Source organism: Pelophylax lessonae (genome assembly GCF_965119305.1).
Source record: "Pelophylax lessonae genome assembly, chromosome: 9".
NCBI classification, from domain to species: Eukaryota; Metazoa; Chordata; class Amphibia; order Anura; family Ranidae; genus Pelophylax; species Pelophylax lessonae.
In genome coordinates this window covers 254,932,275-254,953,152 of record NC_138776.1, presented here as the reverse complement: position 1 = coordinate 254,953,152, position 20,878 = coordinate 254,932,275, and the positions used below count along the sequence as shown (strand labels likewise).

General features: G+C 46.1%; 1 protein-coding gene and 1 long non-coding RNA gene across 2 annotated transcripts in view; both read right to left on the bottom strand.

Moving 5' to 3' along the window:
* Positions 1-525: 525 nt before the first annotated feature.
* Positions 526-20,878, bottom strand: part of LOC309564379 (uncharacterized protein) — a 39,658-nt gene continuing 19,305 nt past the window's right edge. The window contains exons 6-11 of the mRNA XM_082269006.1: positions 9,111-9,186; positions 6,943-7,037; positions 5,157-5,208; positions 3,154-3,245; positions 2,467-2,578; positions 526-2,327 (exon numbers count right to left, since the gene is read on the bottom strand). Of these exons, the coding sequence (XP_082125132.1) occupies positions 1,489-2,327; positions 2,467-2,578; positions 3,154-3,245; positions 5,157-5,208; positions 6,943-7,037; positions 9,111-9,186 (1,266 nt within the window). The 3' untranslated portion in view covers positions 526-1,488. The remainder of the gene's footprint in view (positions 2,328-2,466; positions 2,579-3,153; positions 3,246-5,156; positions 5,209-6,942; positions 7,038-9,110; positions 9,187-20,878) is intronic.
* LOC309563023 lies at positions 9,273-16,101 on the bottom strand. Its single transcript, XR_014225684.1, has 3 exons — positions 15,990-16,101; positions 12,103-12,172; positions 9,273-9,364 (listed from the first exon to the last, which is right to left on the bottom strand). It is a non-coding gene; the product is annotated as an uncharacterized lncRNA (long non-coding RNA).

Below are 20,878 nucleotides of genomic sequence, written 5' to 3'. Positions count from 1 at the left end.
CGCAGAAATCACAAGCACAGAAAGATTATGGATAAAGCAGGACTTCACGAGAGCTACCTTGGGGTCAAGCCCATCTCCAAAGCAGTAGAATCCTTCAGAAGACGGATGAAGACTCGAGGGATCATTCCACCAACGGTTTTTGAGGAACTCTTTGGAACCTTTGCACTTGTGCTTCCAGCTTAACCCACCTCCCAAAGGATATTAAAGGTCTTACACATTGGCTGATAATGTAACTGAAGTTCTAGAAGGTGCATGTGTAGCCGCCATGACAGCACGACCTCACCTTCGAGGCTTTGGGCACCAAAAACAAAAGGGGCCTTTGAATGTAGAAGGCCAGAGTAGTAACCAGCAGATCTGAGACGTCTTGGTGTGTGGGGGAAGGGGGGAATCTTAGCGTTACAGATATCAAAAGAACAGAATGATTATGGATGAAGCAGGACTTCATGACAGCCATCTCCTGGTCAAGCCCATCTCCAAAGGAGCTGGATGAAGAATTGAAGAATCATTCCACCAACAGTTTTCGAGGATCCCTTTGGAACTTTTGCACTTGTGCTCCCAGCTTTACCCACCTCCCAAAGGATATTATAGGTCTCACATATTTGCATTTACATGGCTGATAATGTGACCGAAGCTCTAATGTTTTATAAGGTGCATGTGTACCCACCATGGCAGCACAACCTCACCTTCGAGGCCTTGGGCACCATAAAATGAGAAGGGCTTTTGGGAAGAGAAGACCAGAGTAGTAACAGGCAGATCTGAAATGTCTTGGTTTGTGGGGGATGATCTCTTTGGAACCTTTGCTTAGGTCTTATACATTTGCCTTTACATGGCTGATAATGTGACCAAAGTTTTAAAGTTCTAGAAGGTGCATGTGTATCCACCATGGCATCACGGCCTCACCTTCGAGGCCTTGGGCACCATAAAATGAGAAGGACCTTTGGGAAGAGAAGACCAGAGTAGTATCCAGCAGATCTGAGACAACTTGGATTATTGGGTGAACCTAGCAATGTCCTGCATCGCAGATATCACAAGGACAGAATGATTATGGATGAAGCAGGACTTCACGAGAGCTGCCTCTGGGTCAAGCCCATCTCCAAAGCATTAGGATCCTTCAGAAGCTGAATGAAGAACTGAAGGATCAGTTCACCATGGCCGGTGAGAAGACCGAAGCCTTGAATCACCTACCAGACAACTTTTTTTTTTCTTTAATTGATTAGTCATAGTGGGCAACCTTCATAGTTGTGTTCCTGGCTCTGCCAACCCACAAAGGTCTCGTTTTCTCTCTGCAACTTAAATGTGAGGTTGGTGGTCAAGTGAACCACTACAAACAGGAAGGGTTTGGCTGCCCCTGGACCTCCAATGTTCATCAGACCTTGCTATGTTTGCCAGGCTAAGGCTTTTCAGGGCAAGGCACAGAACTGAGGGTGCCAAGCTACTGCCTGCACAACTCGTGGGGGGAGGAGTACAGTAGTCCAGATTGAAGTCCTCTTAAAAATTCACAGGCTCCGGTGACTGGAGAACACGTTTGGTCTTTTCATGGATCCTCTGCCGATGTTTATCTAGGCTACCCTTCCGGGTGAAGAATTTTCCACACTCCATGCAGAGGAAGGGCTTCTCTTCAGTATGGATGATTTTGTGCTTAGCCAGGTTGGACTGGTTGGCGAAGCCTTTGCCACATTCGACGCAGGCGTAGGGCTTCTCGCCTGTATGAATGATGCGATGGGAGATGAGGTTGGACTGGTTGGCGAAGGACTTGCCGCATTCGGAACACATGAAGGGCTTTTCACCTGTGTGGAGTATGAGGTGGGCGTTGAGGCCAGAGCGGCTTGAGAAGAACTTGCCACACTGGTTGCAGGAGAAGGGCTTCTCGCCTGTGTGGATCCGCAGGTGCTTCACCAGTGCCGGGTTGTTGCTGAAACACTTGCCACATGCCGGACAGACTACTGGCTTGTCCCCAGAGTGGATCTTCTCGTGAGTCTTCAAGTTAAACTTGCTGGCAAACAGTTTCCCGCATTCTGAGCAGGCATAGGGCTTCTCCCCGGTGTGCACCCTCTGGTGGGCCGCCAAGCTGGGTTTGTAGGTGAACCGCTTGCCACATTCGGCACAGGAAAATGGCTTCTCCCCCGAATGGGAGCGTTGGTGCTTGGTGAGGTAGGAGAAATGGCTAAAGCTCTTCCCACACTCAGTGCAGATGAAATGTTTCCCCCCTCCGGCAGGCGGGTTGTCCCCAACGACGACCTGGTCATACTCAGAGAACTTCTTGAGGTTGACGTCTCCAGGTAACGAGTGGTAATGGTCGAGTTCCTGGTCATAATCTACCTCATAGCCTAGAGAGCGAGAGACAACACACTTAAAGTCTACTCATTTTGCTGCCCCCTACCACCATGTGACATAATAATGCTTGAACTAAGACAGAATCAGGGATAACAACCTGAGCAAGAGCTTGATTTCAATCAGTGCGCTCACCTGCGTCAAAGTCTAGAGTAGACTCCTCCTCCTTGATCTCCTGCTCATCTGTCAGGTACATGTCTTCCTCAAGTAATATGGCGCCATTTGGCCCAACTCCTGGAGACTCCGCCTACACGGCACACAGGAAAGAAAAGCATTAAACAGTCAACAAGCTGCATCATGCCCCGCCATTGTTTTTTTTATCAGTGAAATGTTTGCAGATTTTGGAACTAAGATGTTCAGCTATTTCAGCTCTGGATAGAGAAAATAAGGACTAGGGCATCCATCAGGTTTTTTTTTTTTTTTTTTTTTTTTATTGTCTATGTCCCTATTAGGGAGGGTTCCCTACTATATCTGACCTAGTTACCATCTGTTTTACTTATCCCCAAAAGAGCAAGAAAATACCAAATTTTGGGTTGTCACCACAAAAGGAATAGAAAGGAGATCTCCCATTGGGGACGCTAGTTCTGCTGGTGGGATACCCTCACTTCAGAGAGATTCTCTGTCACTTCCCGTTTCGGCTTTGCGACAAGAAGTAAAGGTTAATCTCCCCAACGAGACACAGATGGAATAAAAAAAAGAAAAAAAACCCTGACAGAGGTTGTATCCCTCCTGTACACTATCCAAATGTTATGACTGTTTTCACTTGCAGTGCAATATTTTTCTATAGTCAAGAATGCACCCCCCCTTCCCTATCCGAATTACCTGGAAATCTTGTTGGCAATAATCTGCATCAGAATTGTCAGAGAGAACAGGGCTGGGAAATCGCTCCGGTGTATTTCTGTTAAAGTGTCTGTCTGCAAGAAACATTTTTAGATAGACATATGTGACTACCGTCACCATAAGAAACAGACATTAGTTATATGACAGAAATCCCTAGCAGTACCCTTCATACCTTTATGGCTACCTCCCTGTACTACGCAAAACCTTTGTTATATTCCTAATCTTGGACAACATACAGACAGGAATGGTACAAGCTGACTGGCGAAAAGCACACGTGGTACCAATATTCAAAAAAGGCAGAGATATATTCCTGGAAACGGCAGGCCTGTCAGTCTAACAACGATAGTATGTAAACTATTTGAGGGGATGCTAAGGAACTAGATCCAAGAATTTGCTGATGAAAATAGGATCATTATTAGTAATCAGCATAGATTTATGAAAGATCATTCTTGCAAAACCAATCTGTTAATATTCTATGAGGAAGTGAGCTGCCCTGGAAGCTCACTTCCTCATAGAAGCTGCCCTGGAAACAGCAGGCCTGGCAGTCTAACAACGATAGTATGTAAACTATTGGAGGGGATGATAAGGAACTAGATCCAAGAATTGGTTGATGAAAATAGGATCATTATTAGTAATCAGCCTAGATTTATGAAAGATCATTCTTGCCCAACCAATCTGTTAATATTCTATGAGGAAGTGAGCTGCCCTCTAGATAAAGGTAGGCCTGTTGATGTGGTGTATCTGGATTTTGCAAAAGCATTTGATACAGTTCCCCACAGACTCCTAATCTACAAACTGTGGTCTGTCGGTATGGACCATAGGGTTTGTTCTTGGATAGAAAACTGGTCACAGTGGTGTGTCCAAAGGCTGGTGATAAATAGCGAGTACTCAGACTGGAGTGGTAAGTGGGTTACCCCAAGGCTCCTTTTTGGGACCAATTCTGTTTAATTTATTCATAAATGATAGAGGATGGGACAAATAGCTCAATCTCAGCGTTTGCTGATGACACAAAAAAAAGTAGGGCAATACCTTCACAGTAGGATATAGAAACAATACAAAAAGGCCTGAATAAAATAATGGGGTGAGCAACTAGATGGCAAATGAGGTTTAATGTTGAAAAATGTAAAGTAATGCATGGAGGGGAGAGGGGCAGGGGCTAAAAATATGAACACATGTTACTCACTAGGGGGGAAAATCACTGGGGGAATCCAGGTCAGGAAAAGATCTAGGGCTCCCAGTAGATGACAGATTTAGCCATAGCAGGCAATGTCAAGCTGCAGCAAGCAAAGCCAGCAGAATATTAGCATGAATGAAAAATGGAGTTTACTCCAGAGATAAAACAATAATCCTGCCAATTTATAAGCCCCTCTTCTCAGGTCCCTCACTCCCTTTGAGTGCCCCCACAGCAAGGAGGTTGCTATGGGGGTACCCCAGCCGAGTCACAGCTCTGTGTATCCATTCAGACCAGGGTTTCTCAACTAGGATTCCTCCTGAGGTTGCTAGGGGTTCCTTGAGCAATGGACAATTTCTGCCTCTCAGATAAGTTCCCAATGACACCATTGTTCCTTTTAACTATGTGTAAGGGTGGTAATTCTTCCCAATGATGACAAGAGTAAGGAGCATTCTTCCCACTGACTGTCAAACTAATGTGTCATGAGTTGCAGATTTTTAGCAGGGGTTCCCCGAGACCAGAAATGTATTTCAAGGGTTTCTCTGTGTTGAAAAGGTTGAGAAAGGCTGATTCAGACACAAAGCTGCGGTTTGTCCCTGCCCCCTCTCTCTCCTCATAGGCTAACTGACTTTGACAGCAGCGGCAGCCAATGGCTCTGCTGCTGTGTCTTAGCCAAGATTCATTTTTTATTCATGCATTTTTACATATTAATTGTTTTTTCACCTGGACTTTTTATGGTTATTTATTTTTTATCACTATTTGTGCAATATTTGTCACTTTTGCCAATTTTTGTATGTCATAGGTTAGTTGTTACCTTTCTGTTCTTCCATCACGTCTTCCTCCCGAACCTCCAAATTTATTTCACTCTGAGGGTTAAACACACAAAAATTGTAAGTAATAGTGACAGCTATATACATATATTACCGTCCCTCCCCCTCTTCCACAAATTTGGGGCCGCCAAGTCAGAGGCAGCTCACCCTACCATTGCTAAGGTTTTGTATATTTGAATGTTTGCCAATAAGCAGAAAAAAAGATCAGGGAGTAAAATATGAAAGGGTTCAAACTGCATTCCTTCCCCCCTTCTTTAGTCAGTTCTATATTACTTTTCAATTCTAGTTTCGCTAGCTGCTTTTCTTGCTAGCCAGTGTACTGAAAGCACATTAAAAAAGATTCTAAAAGATTATATTTGTTCCTAAAAACAAAAATCATGTTATACTTGCCTGCTCTGTGTAATGCTTTTGCACAGAGCAGCCCTGGTTCTCTTCTTTTTGGGTCCCCTGCTGGCAGTTCTGACTCCTCCCCCCAGCCCAGTGCCCCCAATAGAAAGCCTCTTTTAAAAAAAAAAAAAATGTATTTATTTTAACACTTTCCCTTTCATTTTATTTTTTGATCACTTTTTTTTCCTATTACAAGGAATGTATCTGTTTATTTTATTTTTTTTTATTTTAATACTTTCCCTTTCATTTTATTTTTTTATCACTTTTTTTCCTATTACAAGGAATGTAAACATCCCTTGTAATAGGAATAGGGCATAACAGGTCCTCTTTACAGAGAGGTCTGGGATCTATGGGTCCCCACATCTCTCCTCTATGCTAAAAAAAAAAAAGAGAGATAAAAAAAAAACAAAAAAAACAATCGTTCTTCCTTGCAAGAAAAAAAAAAAAAAAAAAGCAGTGTTTACATCTGCTGGCACCAAAAGTGATGTCACAATGTCTCTTCTGGGCCTCCGAGGGTCATAGAAATGGCCAGGGACCATCTGGTCCACGGCCAGCTCTATGGTAAACTTCTTCCTTCGGCGGATTCCTTCTCCGCCTCGCCGATTGCACAGGCAAGACCGGAGAAGCACTGTTCTTTGCAAAGTCATTTGTCATTGAGGTCATTGACAAGATTCTCCCGTGTAGTTCTGGGCTGATTCCTCACCGTTCTCATGATCATTGAAACGTCACGAGGGGAGATCTTGCATGAAGCCCCAGACCGAGGGAGACTGACAGTTGTTTTGTGTTTCTTCCATTTGCGAATAATCGCACCAAATGTTGTCACCCTCTCACCAAGCTGCTCGGCGATGGTCTTGTAGCCCATTCCAGCCTTGTGTAGGTCTACAATCTTGTCCCTGATATCCTTGGTCTTGGCCATGGTGGAGAGATTGGAATCTGATTGATTGCTTCTGTGGACAGGTGTCTTTTATACAGGTAACAAGCTGAGATTAGGAGCACTCCCTTTTATAGAGTGCTCCTAATCTCAGGTTGTTACCTATATAGAAGACACCTGGGAGGCAGAATTCTTGCTGATTGATAGGGGATCAAATTCTTATTTTACTCGATAAAATGCAAAACAATTTATAACTTTTTTGAAATGCGTTTTTCTGGATATTTTTGTTATTCTGTCTCTCACTGGTAAAATAAACCGACCATTAAAATTATAGACTGATCATTTCTTTGTCAGTGGGCAAATGTACAAAATCAGCAGGGGATCAAATACTTTATTCCCTCACTGTACCTTATAATGCAACACAAGTTATAGGAAAACACACATTTAACAGCTTAACCGTCGTTTGGGAATTGTAATTGGAAAACAAGTGCGAAGCTTTTTCTTATGATCACCTTAATACGTATCCTCTGCCATTTCCTTCCATCCCGCTTCAGGGAGAAAATGGGAAGGGGGCGCCTCTCCACCGTGGTTCTCTTGACAGATATGTCTGTAAGAAGAAAAACACAAACTGAATCTATTCTGTATTTGGTGGTTTTGCTCACCTTTTGTGACCTTCGATGCAGGAGCAAGTAAGAATCCTGTTCTCAAGTCATTACAGGTTGGGCCTCCTCCTTTCCCTCCCACCAGCTCTACCGGGTGCCTTCCTGGCCTCCTCCTTTCCCTCCCACCAGCTCTATCAGGTGCATTCCCCGCCTTCTCCTTCCCCCCCCACCAGCTCTACCAGGTGCCTTCCCCGCCTCCTCCTTTCCCTCACACCAGCTTTACTGGGTGCCTTCCCCACCTCCTCCTTTCCCTCCCACCAGCTGTACAGGGTGCCTTTCCCACCTCCTCCTTTCCCTCAGACCAGCTCTACCGGGTGCCTTCCCCCTTTCCCTCCCACCAGCTTTGCCGGGTGCTTTCCCCGCCTCCTCCTTTACCTCCCCCCCAGCTCTACCGGGTGCCTTCCCCACCTCCCCTTTTCTCTCCCACCAACTCTACAGGGTGCCTTCCCCACCTCCTCCTTTCCCTCCCACCAGCTGTACCGGGTACCTTCCCCGCCTCCTCCTTTCCCTCCTCCTCCTTTCCCTCCCACCAGCTCTACCAGGTGCCTTCCCCGCCCCCCTCCTTTCCCATCCACCAGCTCTACCGAGTACTTTCCCTGCCTCCTTTCTCTCCTTCCAGCTGCAGAGTGTTCTCATAGGGGCAGGAGCAGAATGACCGGTCGGTCAGTTTGGCCAAGTTCCAGGGGCCCAGCTGCGAAAGGTGACCTCCCGACAGTGCCACCCAAAGTGTGCTGTGTGTTGCGGCCAAGTGCCTCCCCCAGCGCCATACCCCTTCTGATGAGGCATATCTCATGCATTGCTCCTTAGCACTCTGCTCCCACCTAGGTATTACTTTGGTCCAGCCTGTCCCCTGTGATCCCCCTGGTGCGGCAGGCCCGTGCGTGTGAGAATGGCAGAGGGGGAGGGGCGGTGCTTGATGCAGAGCGTACAGCGGCTGTTGATGGAGCTCTCAGCGGGCCGGAGGATAGCGAGGAGCAGCATGATGGCGGGACTCCAGAATAGTACCCAGTAATGGGGAGAGCCCTGATCAGATGTAATATCATGGAGGCCATAGAGAGGCCAGCAAAATCTACCATTCTACATTATACATGTGGGGGGGAGGAGGGAGTGCGAGTAGTGCAGGAAGTAGGAATCAGGTAGGTCAGTGTAGTGGTCCGCTAGGTCAGTGTAGTGGTCCGCTAGGTCAGTGTATAGGAATCAGGTAGGTCAGTATAGGAATGAGGTAGATTAGTGTAGTGGTCAGGTAGGTCAGTGTAGTGGTCAAGTAGGTCAGTGTAGGGATCAGGTAGGTCAGTGTAGTGGTCCAGTAGGTCAGTATAGGAATCAGGTAGGTTAGTGTAGGAATCAGGTAGATTAGTGTAGTGGTCAGGTAAGCTAGTGTAGTGGTCAGGTAAGCTAGTGTAGTGGTCAGGTAAGCTAGTGTAGTGGTCAGGTAGGTCAGTATAGGAATCAGGTAGGTCACTGTAGTGGTCAGGTAGGTTAGTGTAGTGGTCAGGTAGGTTAGTGTAGAGGTCAGGTAGGTTAGTGTAGAGGTCAGGTAGGTAAGTACAGTAGCCAGGTAGGTTAGTGTAGTGGTCAGGTAGGTTAGCGTAGGGGTCAGGTAGGTAAGTACAGGAATCAGGTAGGTTAGTGTAGTGGTCAGGTAGGTTAGTGTAGGGGTCAGGTAGGTTAGTGTAGGGGTCAGGTAGGTTAGTATAGTGGTCAGTGTAGTGGACATCTGTGTCTGATCGACTGCATTGGAGGCCAGAAGAGAAATTTGGGGTCTAATAGAACCAAGAGCTCTCCATAAGGAGGACCTGTCATGGCCCATGCCATTACAAGGAATGTTGTTCATCCCTTTCAATAGCAATAACAATGATCAAAAAAAGTTAACGGTACAGTGTTAAAAAAAAAAGATTGTAAATAAAAAAAAATAAAATAACAAAAAAGTAAAATAGGTAACGGTAACTTATCGACACTCGTACTTGGTCTTAAAAAACTGGTATCGGTGTAACCCTAATTTAAGGTTTATTCCTCACCTGTACGGATCTCTGGAGGGGTTTCCTCATCGCTCAGCACAGTCCGATCTTCTTCCACGTTTATTTGATTTTCACTCTAAATAACACAAATAGATCCTTAACTGACAATACCGGTCTGCTATGAATTCTGCATCCGCTACAGCTAGCAGTTACGTCCTTTACCTGGTGAGGGGCGTTAAGATTCTCTAGATTGGAATCCTGGGAATACGATGATTGGGGACATCTTTCCGATGCGTCTTTGCTGCTGGACCCATCTGTAGGAAAGAGTGTGATTGAGTGGGTAGGTTTTATTTAGCTGTCCAGAACAGGAGTGATTTACACGGGTCAGTTCCTTTAATAGATTTACTCCATGCAAGCAAGTTTACAAATACAGACATTCACCTTTTTCACTGCTCCTGCCGTCTCCCAAGAGCCTAATAGGAATCTCAAAGAGCTTTGTCTGTTGCAGCTTCCATGCCATTTTGGGGTAAGTGTGCATCACACATTGCATAACCTCAAGTGTGGCCCCTGACATCATCAAAGGGCCCTTACCCCAAGTGTGGCAGCTGACATCATCAAAGGGCCCTTACCCCAAGTGTGGCAGCTGACATAAAGGGCCCTTACCTCAAGTGTGGCCCCTGACATCATCAAAGGGCCCTTACCCCAAGTGGGGCAGCTGACATCATCAAAGGGCCCTAACCTCAAGTGTGGCCCCTGACATCATCAAAGGGCCCTAACCTCAAGTGTGGCAGCGGACATCATCAAAGGGCCCTGACCTCAAGTGTGGCCCCTAACATCATCAAAGGGCTCTAACCTCAAGTGTGGCCCCTGACATCATCAAAGGGCCCTAACCACAAGTGTAGCCCATGACATCATCAGAAAGCTCTAACCTCAAGTTTGGCCCCTGAAACCATCAAAGGGCCCTCACCCCAAGTGTGGCAGCTGACATCAAAGGGCCCTTACCTCAAGTGTGGCAGCTGACATCATCAAAGGGCCCTAACCTCAAGTGTGGCAGCTGACATCATCAAAGGGCCATTACCTCAAGTGTGTCAGCTGACATCATCAAAGGGCCCTTACCTCAAGTGTGGCACCTGACATAATCAAAGGGCACTTACCTCAAGTGTGGCTGCTGACATCATCATAGGGCCCTCACCCTAAGTGTGGCAGCTGACATCATCAAAGGGCCCTTACCCCAAGTGTGGCAGCTGACATCATCAAAGGGCCCTTACCTCAACTGTGGCCCCTGACATCACCAGAAAGCTCTAACCTCAAGTTTGGCCCCTGAAACCATCAAAGGGCCCTTACCCCAAGTGTGGCAGCTGACATCTTCAAAGGGCCCTTACCTCAAGTGTGGCAGCTAACATCATCAAAGGGCCCTGACCTCAAGTGTGGCCCCTGACATCATTAAAGGGCTCTAACCTCAAGTGTGGCCCCTGACATCATCAAATAGATACACATAATATTCAGGTAAAGTAAAGTCTCATGCAACAGGAGATTTTCAAAGATTAAAGGCATGCTACAAGAGATGGTCAGGGAGTGTAGACATGTGCTACAAGAGATGGTCAGAGAGTGTAGACATGTGCTACAAGAGATGGTCAGAGAGTGTAGACATGTGCTACAAGAGATGGTCAGAGAGTGTAGACATGTGCTACAAGAGATGGTCAGAGAGTGTAGACATGTGCTACAAGAGATGGTCAGAGAGTGTAGACATGTGCTACAAGAGATGGTCAGAGAGTGTAGACATGTGCTACAAGAGATGGTCAGAGAGTGTAGACATGTGCTACAAGAGATGGTCAGAGAGTGTAGACATGTGCTACAAGAGATGGTCAGAGAGTGTAGACATGTGCTACAAGAGATGGTCAGAGAGTGTAGACATGTGCGACAAGAGATGGTCAGAGAGTGTAGACATGTGCTACAAGAGATGGTCAGAGAGCGTAGACATGCTACAAGAGATGGTCAGGGAGTGCAGACATGCTACAAGAGATGGTCAGGGAGTGCAGACATGTGCTACAAGAGATGGTCAGGGAGTGCAGACATGCTACAAGAGATGGTCAGATAGTGTAGACGTGCTACAAGAGACGGTCAGAGAGTGTAGCCATGTGCTACAAGAGATGGTCAGGGAGTGCAGACATGCTACAAGAGATGGTCAGATAGTGTAGACGTGCTACAAGAGACGGTCAGGGAGTTTAGACGCGTGCTACAAGATACAGTCAGGAAGCTTAGACATGTGCTAAAATAGACGCTCAGAGAGTGTAGACATGCTACAAGAGATGGTCAGGGAGTGTGCACAAGTTACAAGAGATGGTCAGGGAGTGTAGACGTGCTACAGGAGATGGCCAGCAAATGTAGACATGCTACAGGAGATGTTCAGAGAGTGTAGACATGCTACAGGAGTTGTTGGGGGCATGCTTCAGGACATGATCCTAGACTGGAGACACATTACATATGACTGATAGAGATCATCGCTGTTTCAGGGCAATAGGGAAAACCAGAAAAATGTCTACAGGGGTCCCAAGGGCTCCACGAAAGTTCCAAAGGGCCACAGGGATCTATACAGTCCCCAGTCTTAAAAGAACAAGGACAGAGCAAGGGATGTTAGGACCGCCCTCCAGCACATTGTCTGTTATTTCTTTACTATTCAGAATTTCCTTGAGGTTTTGCTTTCAGCTGTCACCTAAATCCAGGGCAGGTTGGTTTCCTTGCCTACTGGCAGAGCTGAGACCCAAAGAATCCACTTGGAAGTGGATGTTCTACTGGACAAAACCTTTTTCAGCTAAGAATAGACATGAAAACACAACGCAGTACGTTCTCCAGCTTTCATATCCTGTCACTGGCTATGCCTATGTTCAGCAAGCATGCAGACTGTACTGTCTAATATACAGACAGCCTCCTGAAGATCCATCTACAGATCTTTACCAATGGCAGTCACATGGTCCATCACCGAATGATCAAAGTAGGAGACACGTCAAAAGTTATTTTAGACAATTTAATTGAAAACAGACAGTAATCCTACCTAACAATATCAGGGGGTCCTCCATGATCACCTTGAGAACAGCCGGCAGCGGAGAGCCTCAGGGTGACCTCTGCAGACAAGAAAAGAGAATAAACGTTAAAGGAATCTTCCACATTTCTTTGAATTAAACAGTCACACACATTAGGAGAGGGAAAAAGTATAAAGGAACATCCGCCCCCGCCTCCCCTCTGTGATGTCAGAACCTGGAACTGATGAGGATCTCGTGGCTTCTGGTTTCAGTTTGTTTGTAAACAAGCCCTTACCGGCTTGTACAGCCCACCAAAATCAGTTTGATCAGATGCTTTGGAGGTCAGAGGAGAGATCTGGGGTCTAAAAGACCCCAGATCTCTCTATAAACAGGATTTGTCATGCATATTGCTATCACAAGGGATGTTGTTCCTCCCTTGTAATAGCTATAGAGCTGATATAAAAATAATAATAATAATAATATGAAAGGGACCGTGTAAAAAAAATAAAAATAAAGTTTTAGATAAATAAAATAAAAAAAATACATTTTACAAAATTGTTAAAGCGCCTCCGTATGTAAACGGTGACCTACACATCCTGGATACCTATACTGGTATAGACTGGGTAATGTGTTAGGATCTATACTGATATGGACTGGGTAATGTGTTAGGATCTATACTGGTATGGACTGGGTAATGTGTTAGGATATATACTGGTATGGACTGGGTAATGTGTTAGGATCTATACTGGTATGGACTAGGTAATGTGTTAGGATCTATACTGGTATGGACTGGGTAATGCGTTAGGATCTATACTGGTATTGACTGGGTAATGTGTTAGGGGCTATACTGGTATGGACTGGGTGATGTGTTAGGATCTATACTGGTATGCACTGGGTAATGTGTAAAGATCTATACTGGTATGGACTGGGTAATGTGTTAGGATCTATACTGGTATGCACTGGGTAATGTGTTAGGATCTATACTGGTATGGACTGGGTAATGTGTAAAGATCTATACTAGTATGGACTGGTTAATGTGTTAGGAAATATACTGGTATGGACTGGGTAATGTGTAAAGATCTATACTAGTATGGACTGGTTAATGTGTTAGGAAATATACTGGTATGGACTGGGTAATGATTTTAGGAACTATACTGGTATAGACTAGGTAATGTGTTAGGATCTATACTGGTATGAACTGGGTAATGTGTAAGGATCTATACTAGTATGGACTGGGTAATGTGTTAGGATCTATACTGGTATGGACTGGGTAATGTGTTAGGATCTATACTGGTATGGACTGGGTGATGTGTTAGGATCCATACTGGTATGGACTGGGGAATGTGTTAGGATCTATACTGGTATTGAATGGGTAATGTGTTAGGATCTATACTGGTATGGACTGGGTGATGTGTTAGGATCTTTACTGGTATGCACTGGGTAATGTGTTAGGATCTATACTGGTATGGACTGGGTGATGTGTTAGGAACTATACTGGTATGGACTGGGTAATGTGTTAGAAAGGAAAGAATGCCACATCATTTGATGGAAATGAAAATTATCACCCTACAGAGGGCTGAATTCAAATATACCCTGAAAATCAAAGTGAAAAAATGATGCAGCAGAGTAGTCCATTTTGCTGAAATTTCATTGCAGCAACTCAGGATGGTCCTCAGTAGTTTGTATGGCCCCCACGGGCTTGTATGCATGCCTGACAATGTCAGGCATGCTCCTAATGAGGTCCACAGTGCCCATTGATGGCTGCTAATGACTGGCAGTGCCCAGCAATGACTTTCTATGGTCCACTAGAGCTCATCAGATACACATAATAGGGGCCACATTAGATGGGAGCCAACATGCCTTTGGAGTGTTGGAGGGAACCCCCACAAGCTCAGGGGGGAGTCATGCACACTCCATGCAGATAGAGTCCTGACCGGGATTCGAACCCCAATGCCACTAATCCGCTGTGACGCCATTACACCGTGGGAGGTCGGCTCTGTTACACGAAACGACGTACATGTGGACTTGTGACTTTTTTCAACCTAGCTATGTAGCTGTTTAAGAATGTGGGGGCGCACGCATGCCAACTGCCTAGGGGAGGAGCCAATCAGCGGGTCCAGCGGACACGATGTCCGCCGGGCACCCGCAATCGCTTCCCGTGGAGACAGAACGGCGGTCAGTCGATGTAAACACGGCAGACCGCTGTTCTATCACAGATGAATACAGGGATCCTGTGTTCCTGCTATTTAGGAACACAGGTCTCCATGTTCATCCAGTGAGCCCACCCCCACACAGTTAGAAAGCACCCTCTAGGCACACAATTGAAGCAGAGTTCCGGCCTCAAAATCGAAAAAAAATAGATTTTGGGCCATCCGCTTGCTGAGTGCAACCTGAAAAAGAAATGGATACTGCCGATTTTTTTTTCTGTCACTTACCTTATTATAGAAGAAAATATGCTCACCTTCCTTCCACTTCCTCCCTCTGCGGCCGCGGCCCGTGCCGTCTCTTCCGGTTTGCCATGACTCCTGGGAGCTGAACGTCATCGCTCCCAGGAGTCAATGTGCCTGCACCGGCCCCGCTCGTCAATTCCGGCGCAAGCGCGGCATTCCCTGCTAAACAGCTTCTGGGCATGCCCAGAAGCTGTGCAGGGATGGCGCGCCTGCGCCGGAAGTGACGAGCAGGGCCGGTGCAGGCGCATTGATTCCTGGGAGCGATGACGTTCAGCTCCCAGGAGTCATCACAAACCGGAAGTGACGAGCGGGGCCGATGCAGTGCATTGTGGGACTCCGAAGTCACGGAAGAGGACACGAAGAGGGACGCTGCGGCTTCAGCTGCCCACACCTGAGATGGCAGCGCTGGAGAAGAACTTTTCAAGGGAAGTATTTCTTCTTACAGGTAAGTGCGACCCGGGACAGTTCAGAGGCTATTCATTGTGGAATGTACTAGCCCTGACTGTCCCGGGGGTATTTTTAGCTAAAATTGACCCCCCCGAGGCCAGAACTCCGATTTAACCCGTTGATCGCCCCTTGTCGTAACCCCCTTCCCTGCCATTGTCATTAGTACAGTGACAGTGCATATTTAAAGCACTGATTACTGTAGTAATGTCACTGGTCCCCCCAAAAGTGTCAGTTAGGGGTCCGATCTGTCCGCCGCAATGTCGCAGTTCCGCTAAAAATCGCTGATCGCCGCCATTACTAGTAAAAAAAAGAGAGAAAAAATTACAAATCTTTCCCCTAGTTTGTAGTCGCGATAACTTTTGCGCAAACCAATCAATATATGGGTGGGGTTTGAGTTGTGTTATGGGAACCTGAAATATCTGATGATATAGTGAAGGAGGTAGGCAGATGAATACACGGATCCTTTACCGCTTCTACTATTATGTTACTAATGAATTTATACTTTCATTATTGTATCTGTCTTATATTGTTTTTATTAGTTTTACATATTTTTTTTATTTTTAGACATTTGCCATCTAGAAACACAGTATACGCATGGGGACGCCGCAAGCGGTCGGCTTCGTGGCCCCCCCCCCCCCCACATTGGGCGTCCCCAAAACTTCTTTTTGAAATGTCGCTGACTTTAAATGGAGGGGCGCGATCACGAATCAGCCCCGGGGTAGTATTTTCTCCATCACTGACTTTAAATGAGGGGGCGCGTTCACGAATCGGCCCCGGGGTAATATTTTCTCCAGGGTAGTATTTTTTTCCGGGGCGGTGGGGGTGCCTAAGGTGCACTTTGTCTATGGGGAGCTCACAGCCTCCAAGGTGTCTGATGATCAACCCCCCCCCCCAGCAGTACCCTGCCTACCCAGCATTCCCTCCAGCAGTACCCTGCCTACCCAGCATTCCCTGGGGCTGGACCCCCCTGCACAGAATCAATGTCCCCCCACACACACAGACAATGTAAACACAGCTCTCACCCTCTCCGGTGTCCACTCTCTCCCCACCAAGTCAGCCAGGCGGCGCCATTGTGACGTCACCGCCCCATCTTCTTTTCCGCCCCGCTGCATCTCGGGAGTCGTAGTCCCAATCCGGCCGGGCGCTGCGCTTCCCGCTACTTACCGCCAGAGGGAGCGCCTTGGCGTCACGGGCGCGCTCAAGGCACAGGCGGGAAGCCGCAGGGCGCGCTCCCGAGTCTAGTCAGATACAGGCTGAGGGAATCCTGTGAGAGAAGAGAAGAGCTGAGGCAGGTGTCTGTGTTCTTATATTATTCATCTATATTTTATTATTTTTTTTTTTTTCTACTATAAAGCAGTATTGTAGCTGGAATTATCACTTTATACATTATTTTAGAGCTATATAATTTTTTTTTATATATTTATAACTGATTTATCATAACTTATTAATATGTATTGACTATTATCGCCACTATTATTAATAGATTGTCATTATCACTTATTAGCATTATAGTGTGACTATTACTAATATTCTCTCATGACAGGTTTCCTTTAGCACTGGCGAGCCAGCCGCCCGGTCCTGGCGTGCGTGAATACATGTCGATTATTATTATATTGTGACTATTATTATTAATGTTCTTCAATTAAAGGTTTCCTTTAGCGCTTCCAAGCCAGGCGCTCACTTGTGGGTTGCGTCAGTACATGTTGATTAGTGTTATATAGGAACTATTTCTAATATTCTCTCATGACAGGCTTCCTTAAGTGCTGGCGAGCCAGCCAGCCGCCCGGTCCTGGCGTGCGTGAATACATGTCGATTATTATTATATTGTGACTATTATTATTAATGTTCTTCAATTAAAGGTTTCCTTTAGGGCTTCCAAGCCAGCCGCTCAGTTGTGGGTTGTGTCAGTACATGTTGATTAGTATTATATTGTGACTATTCCTAATATTCTCTCATGACAGGTTTCCTTTAGCACTGGCGAGCCAGCCGCCCGGTCCTGGCGTGCGTGAATACATGTCGATTATTATTATATTGTGACTATTATTATTAATGTTCTTCAATTAAAGGTTTCCTTTAGGGCAGGGGTGGGGAACCTTTTTTCTGCCAAGGGCCATTTGGGTATTTATAAAATCATTTGGGGGCCGTACAAAATTATCAACTTAAAAATGTGCCTCTTATATTTGGTCAAACATTTTTACTCACCCCTAATGTGATGGGTGCAACTGCTTCTCTTTGGTGAGGTGTGTGATGTTAGCTGGTATTGATGATGTTGCTACTCACAACTGGTTTTCCAGTTTTGCGTCGGTCAGTCTGGAGCACAGTCGACTCTTTGTGGTGGTATGTTTTGAAAAGAACTGCTGGCGGGGACAGCTGGTGGGTATAGCTGGCTGGTACTGCTGGTGGGTACAGCTGGCTGGTACTGCTGGTGGGTACAGCTGGCTGGTACTGCTGGTGGGTACTGCTGGCTCAGGCTGGTACTCCTGGCTTGTACTGTGCTGTGGGTACTTGTCAGGGTTACCTGATCCGAGGCCGAGGTGCTGAGAGGGCTCCCCTTGCGGCTCAGTGCGGCACACCCCTGGAGATGGTACAAAGGGTGTGGCGCCCCAAGTGGCACGGGTTACCAGCTGCAGGCAGGTAGGTAGAACCAGAGCAATCCGAGAGCGAACTGGAACAGGCTGGAATCGCAGCAGGGTATGAGTCTTCAAGGCTCTGAAGCAGCCGGGCTACCTTGTGCCAAGGAATAGTCTCTAGTAGCGGAAACCGTGGTACAAGCCGAGGTCATGCACAGGAGACAACCAGAATAGCCGAGGTCTTGAAGCAAGCCGGGGTCATACACAGTAGGTAACGGAAGCAAGGTCAGTGGGAGAAGCCAAGGGTCAAACCAGGAGCAGGAGATCAAACGGAATCAGGAACAAGCCAAGTCACAACAGGAAATCCAAACAGGAAACACAGGAAGCTGAGAGATAATCCAGCAATGAGTCTGATCCTATGGCCACCTTTTATAGGCCATTTCCCTGACAGGCCAGCAGAGGGCTGTGTCAGTTGAGTCAGGAGCATCCATTTCTATTACTGGCAATGTTGCCAGTTCTCCTATGGCCATTTCCCTGACAGGCCAGCAGAGGGCTGTGTCAGTTGAGTCAGGAGCGTCCATTTCTATTACTGGCAATGTTGCCAGTTCTCCTATGGCCATTTCCCTGACAGTACTGCTGGCTCAGGCTGGTACTGCTGTGGGTACTGCTGACTCAGGCTGGTACTGTGCTGTAGGTACTGCTGGCTGGTACTGCGTGGGTACTGCTGGCTCAGGCTGGTACTGCTGGCTGGTACTGTGCTGTGGGTACTGCTGGCTGGTACTGCTGGCTCAGGCTGGTACTACTGGCTGGAACTGCTGGCTCTGGTTGGAACTGCTGGCTCTGGCTGGTATTGCTGGCTTTGGCTGGTACTGCTATGAGTACTGCTGCCTCTGGCTGGTACTGCTGCTGGCAGAAAATGCTGGCTAGCAGCGGCTCTGCGCTGGAGGAAGAGGCAATGTTTCCTGTATTGGTCACAGGCGGAGTGCATTTGATATCACTCCACCTTTGACTCACTCAGACTGTCAGAATGGAGCCGAAACTATACAGGAAGCTCCGTTCTGACAGATCAGCTGAGAGACACAGACTCAGCTGCACAGGGGGCCGGACCAAATGACTTTGAGGGCCGCATACGGCCCCTGGGACATAGGTTCCCCACCCCTGCTTTAGGGCTTCCAAGCCAGGCGCTCACTTGTGGGTTGCGTCAGTACATGTTGATTAGTATTATATTGTGACTATTCCTAATATTCTCTCATGACAGGCTTCCTTAAGCACTAGCGAGCCAGCCACCCAGTCGTGGCGTGCATCAATACATGTTGATTATTATTATTATTATTAATGTTCTTCAATGACAGGTTTCAGCACTTCCAAGCCAGTCGCTCCGTCGTGATGTGCGTCAGTACAAGTTGATTAGTATTATATTGTGACTATTCCCAATATTCTCTCATGACAGGTTTCCTTAAGCACTGGCGAGCCAGCCGCCCAGTCGTGGCGTGCATCAATACATGTTGATTATTATTATATTGTGACTATGATTATTATTAATGTTCTTCAATGACAGGTTTCAGTGCTTCCAAGCCAGTCGCTCCGTCGTGATGTGCGTCAGTACATGTTGATTAGTATTATATTGTGACTATTACTAATATTCTCTCATGACAGGTTTCCTTTAGCGCTGGCGAGCCAGCAACCCCAGTCGCAGCATGTGTCAATACATGACGATTATTATTGTGACTATTATATTATTAATGTTCTTCAATGACAGGTTGCCTTTCATGCTTCCAAGCCAGCCACTCAGTTGTGGTGTGCGTCAGTACATGTTGATTAGTGTTATATTGTGACTATTCCCAATATTCTCTCATGACAGGTTTCCTTAAGCACTGGCGAACCAGCCGTCCTGTCCTGGAGTGCGTCAATACATGTTGATTATTATTACCGTATATTGTGACTATTATTATTAATGTTCTTCAATGACAGGTTTCAGCGCTTCCAAGCCAGTCGCTTCGTCGTGACATGCGTCAGTACATGTGGATTAGTATTAAATTGTGACAAAAATTAATATTCCCTCATGACAGGCTTCCTTAAGCACTGGCGAGCCAGCCGCGTGCGTCAATACATGACGATTATTATTATTATATTGTGAATTTTATTATTAACGTTCTTAAATGACAGGTTTCCTTTAGAGCTTCGAAGCCAGCCGCTCAGTTGTGGCGTGCGTCAGTACATGTTGATTAGTGTTATATTGTGACTATTACTAATATTCTCTCATGACAGGCACCCGGTTGTGGAGTGCTTAAATACATGTTGATTATTATTATATTGTGACTATTATTATTAATGTTCTTCAATGACAGGTTTCCTTTAGCACTTCCAAGCCAGCCACTCGGGGCTTGGCGTGCGCCAGTACATGTTGATTAGTATTATATTGTGACTAGAACTAATATTCTCTCATGACAGGCTTCCTTTAGCGTTGACGAGCCAGCCGCCCGGTCACGGTGTGCATTAGTACATGTTAGAGCTGCATTAATCTGGATAAAATGAGAATCACAATTTTTTTGATAAAGATCACGATTCTCGACGTAACACCATCTTTTACATTATACAAAAAAACTGGGCTGACTTTACTGTTTAGTTTTTTTATATTCATTAAAGTGTACTTTTTCCCAAAAAACTGCGTTTGAAAGACTTCTGCGGACATACCGAGTGACATAAAAGATTGCAACAATCGCCATTTTATTCTCTAGGGTCTCTGCTAAAAAAAAAAAAATATAATGTTTGGGGGTTCCAAGTAATTTTCTAGCAAAAAAATACTGATTTCACCTGTAAGCAACAAGTGTCAGAAAAAGGCTTAGTCTTTAGAAAGTTAAACTGTCCTCACTAAGGACTCTTTCACATGGAGCGGACCGTATTTCGATCCGCTCCGGCACTTTTTTTTTTTTTTACAGACACGGATGACACTTGTGTCATCCAGTCCGTATGTCCAAATATCATCCCATCCGTTTGCGGATGATATACGGACATAATGTATGTCTATGGGATTGCGGATGTCAGCGGATGAAAAATAGGGTTCCTTTCCAAAAAACGGAACAGAACTGAAAGGACGCAAATCGGATGTCAGCGGATGGTCATCCGCTGACATCCGCAATCCCATTGAAATGCATTATGGCCATATATCATCCGCAAACGGATGGGGTGATATACGGACATACGGAACGCCCGTGTGAAAGAAGCCTTACAGACAGGAGTTCATTCCTTTGATCTAAAGAACGAAAAGATACATTGTAAAAAATTGTGTTTATAGTTATCTAGCAGCCTTAACAATGTTGATAAACATTTGCTGGAGGCTC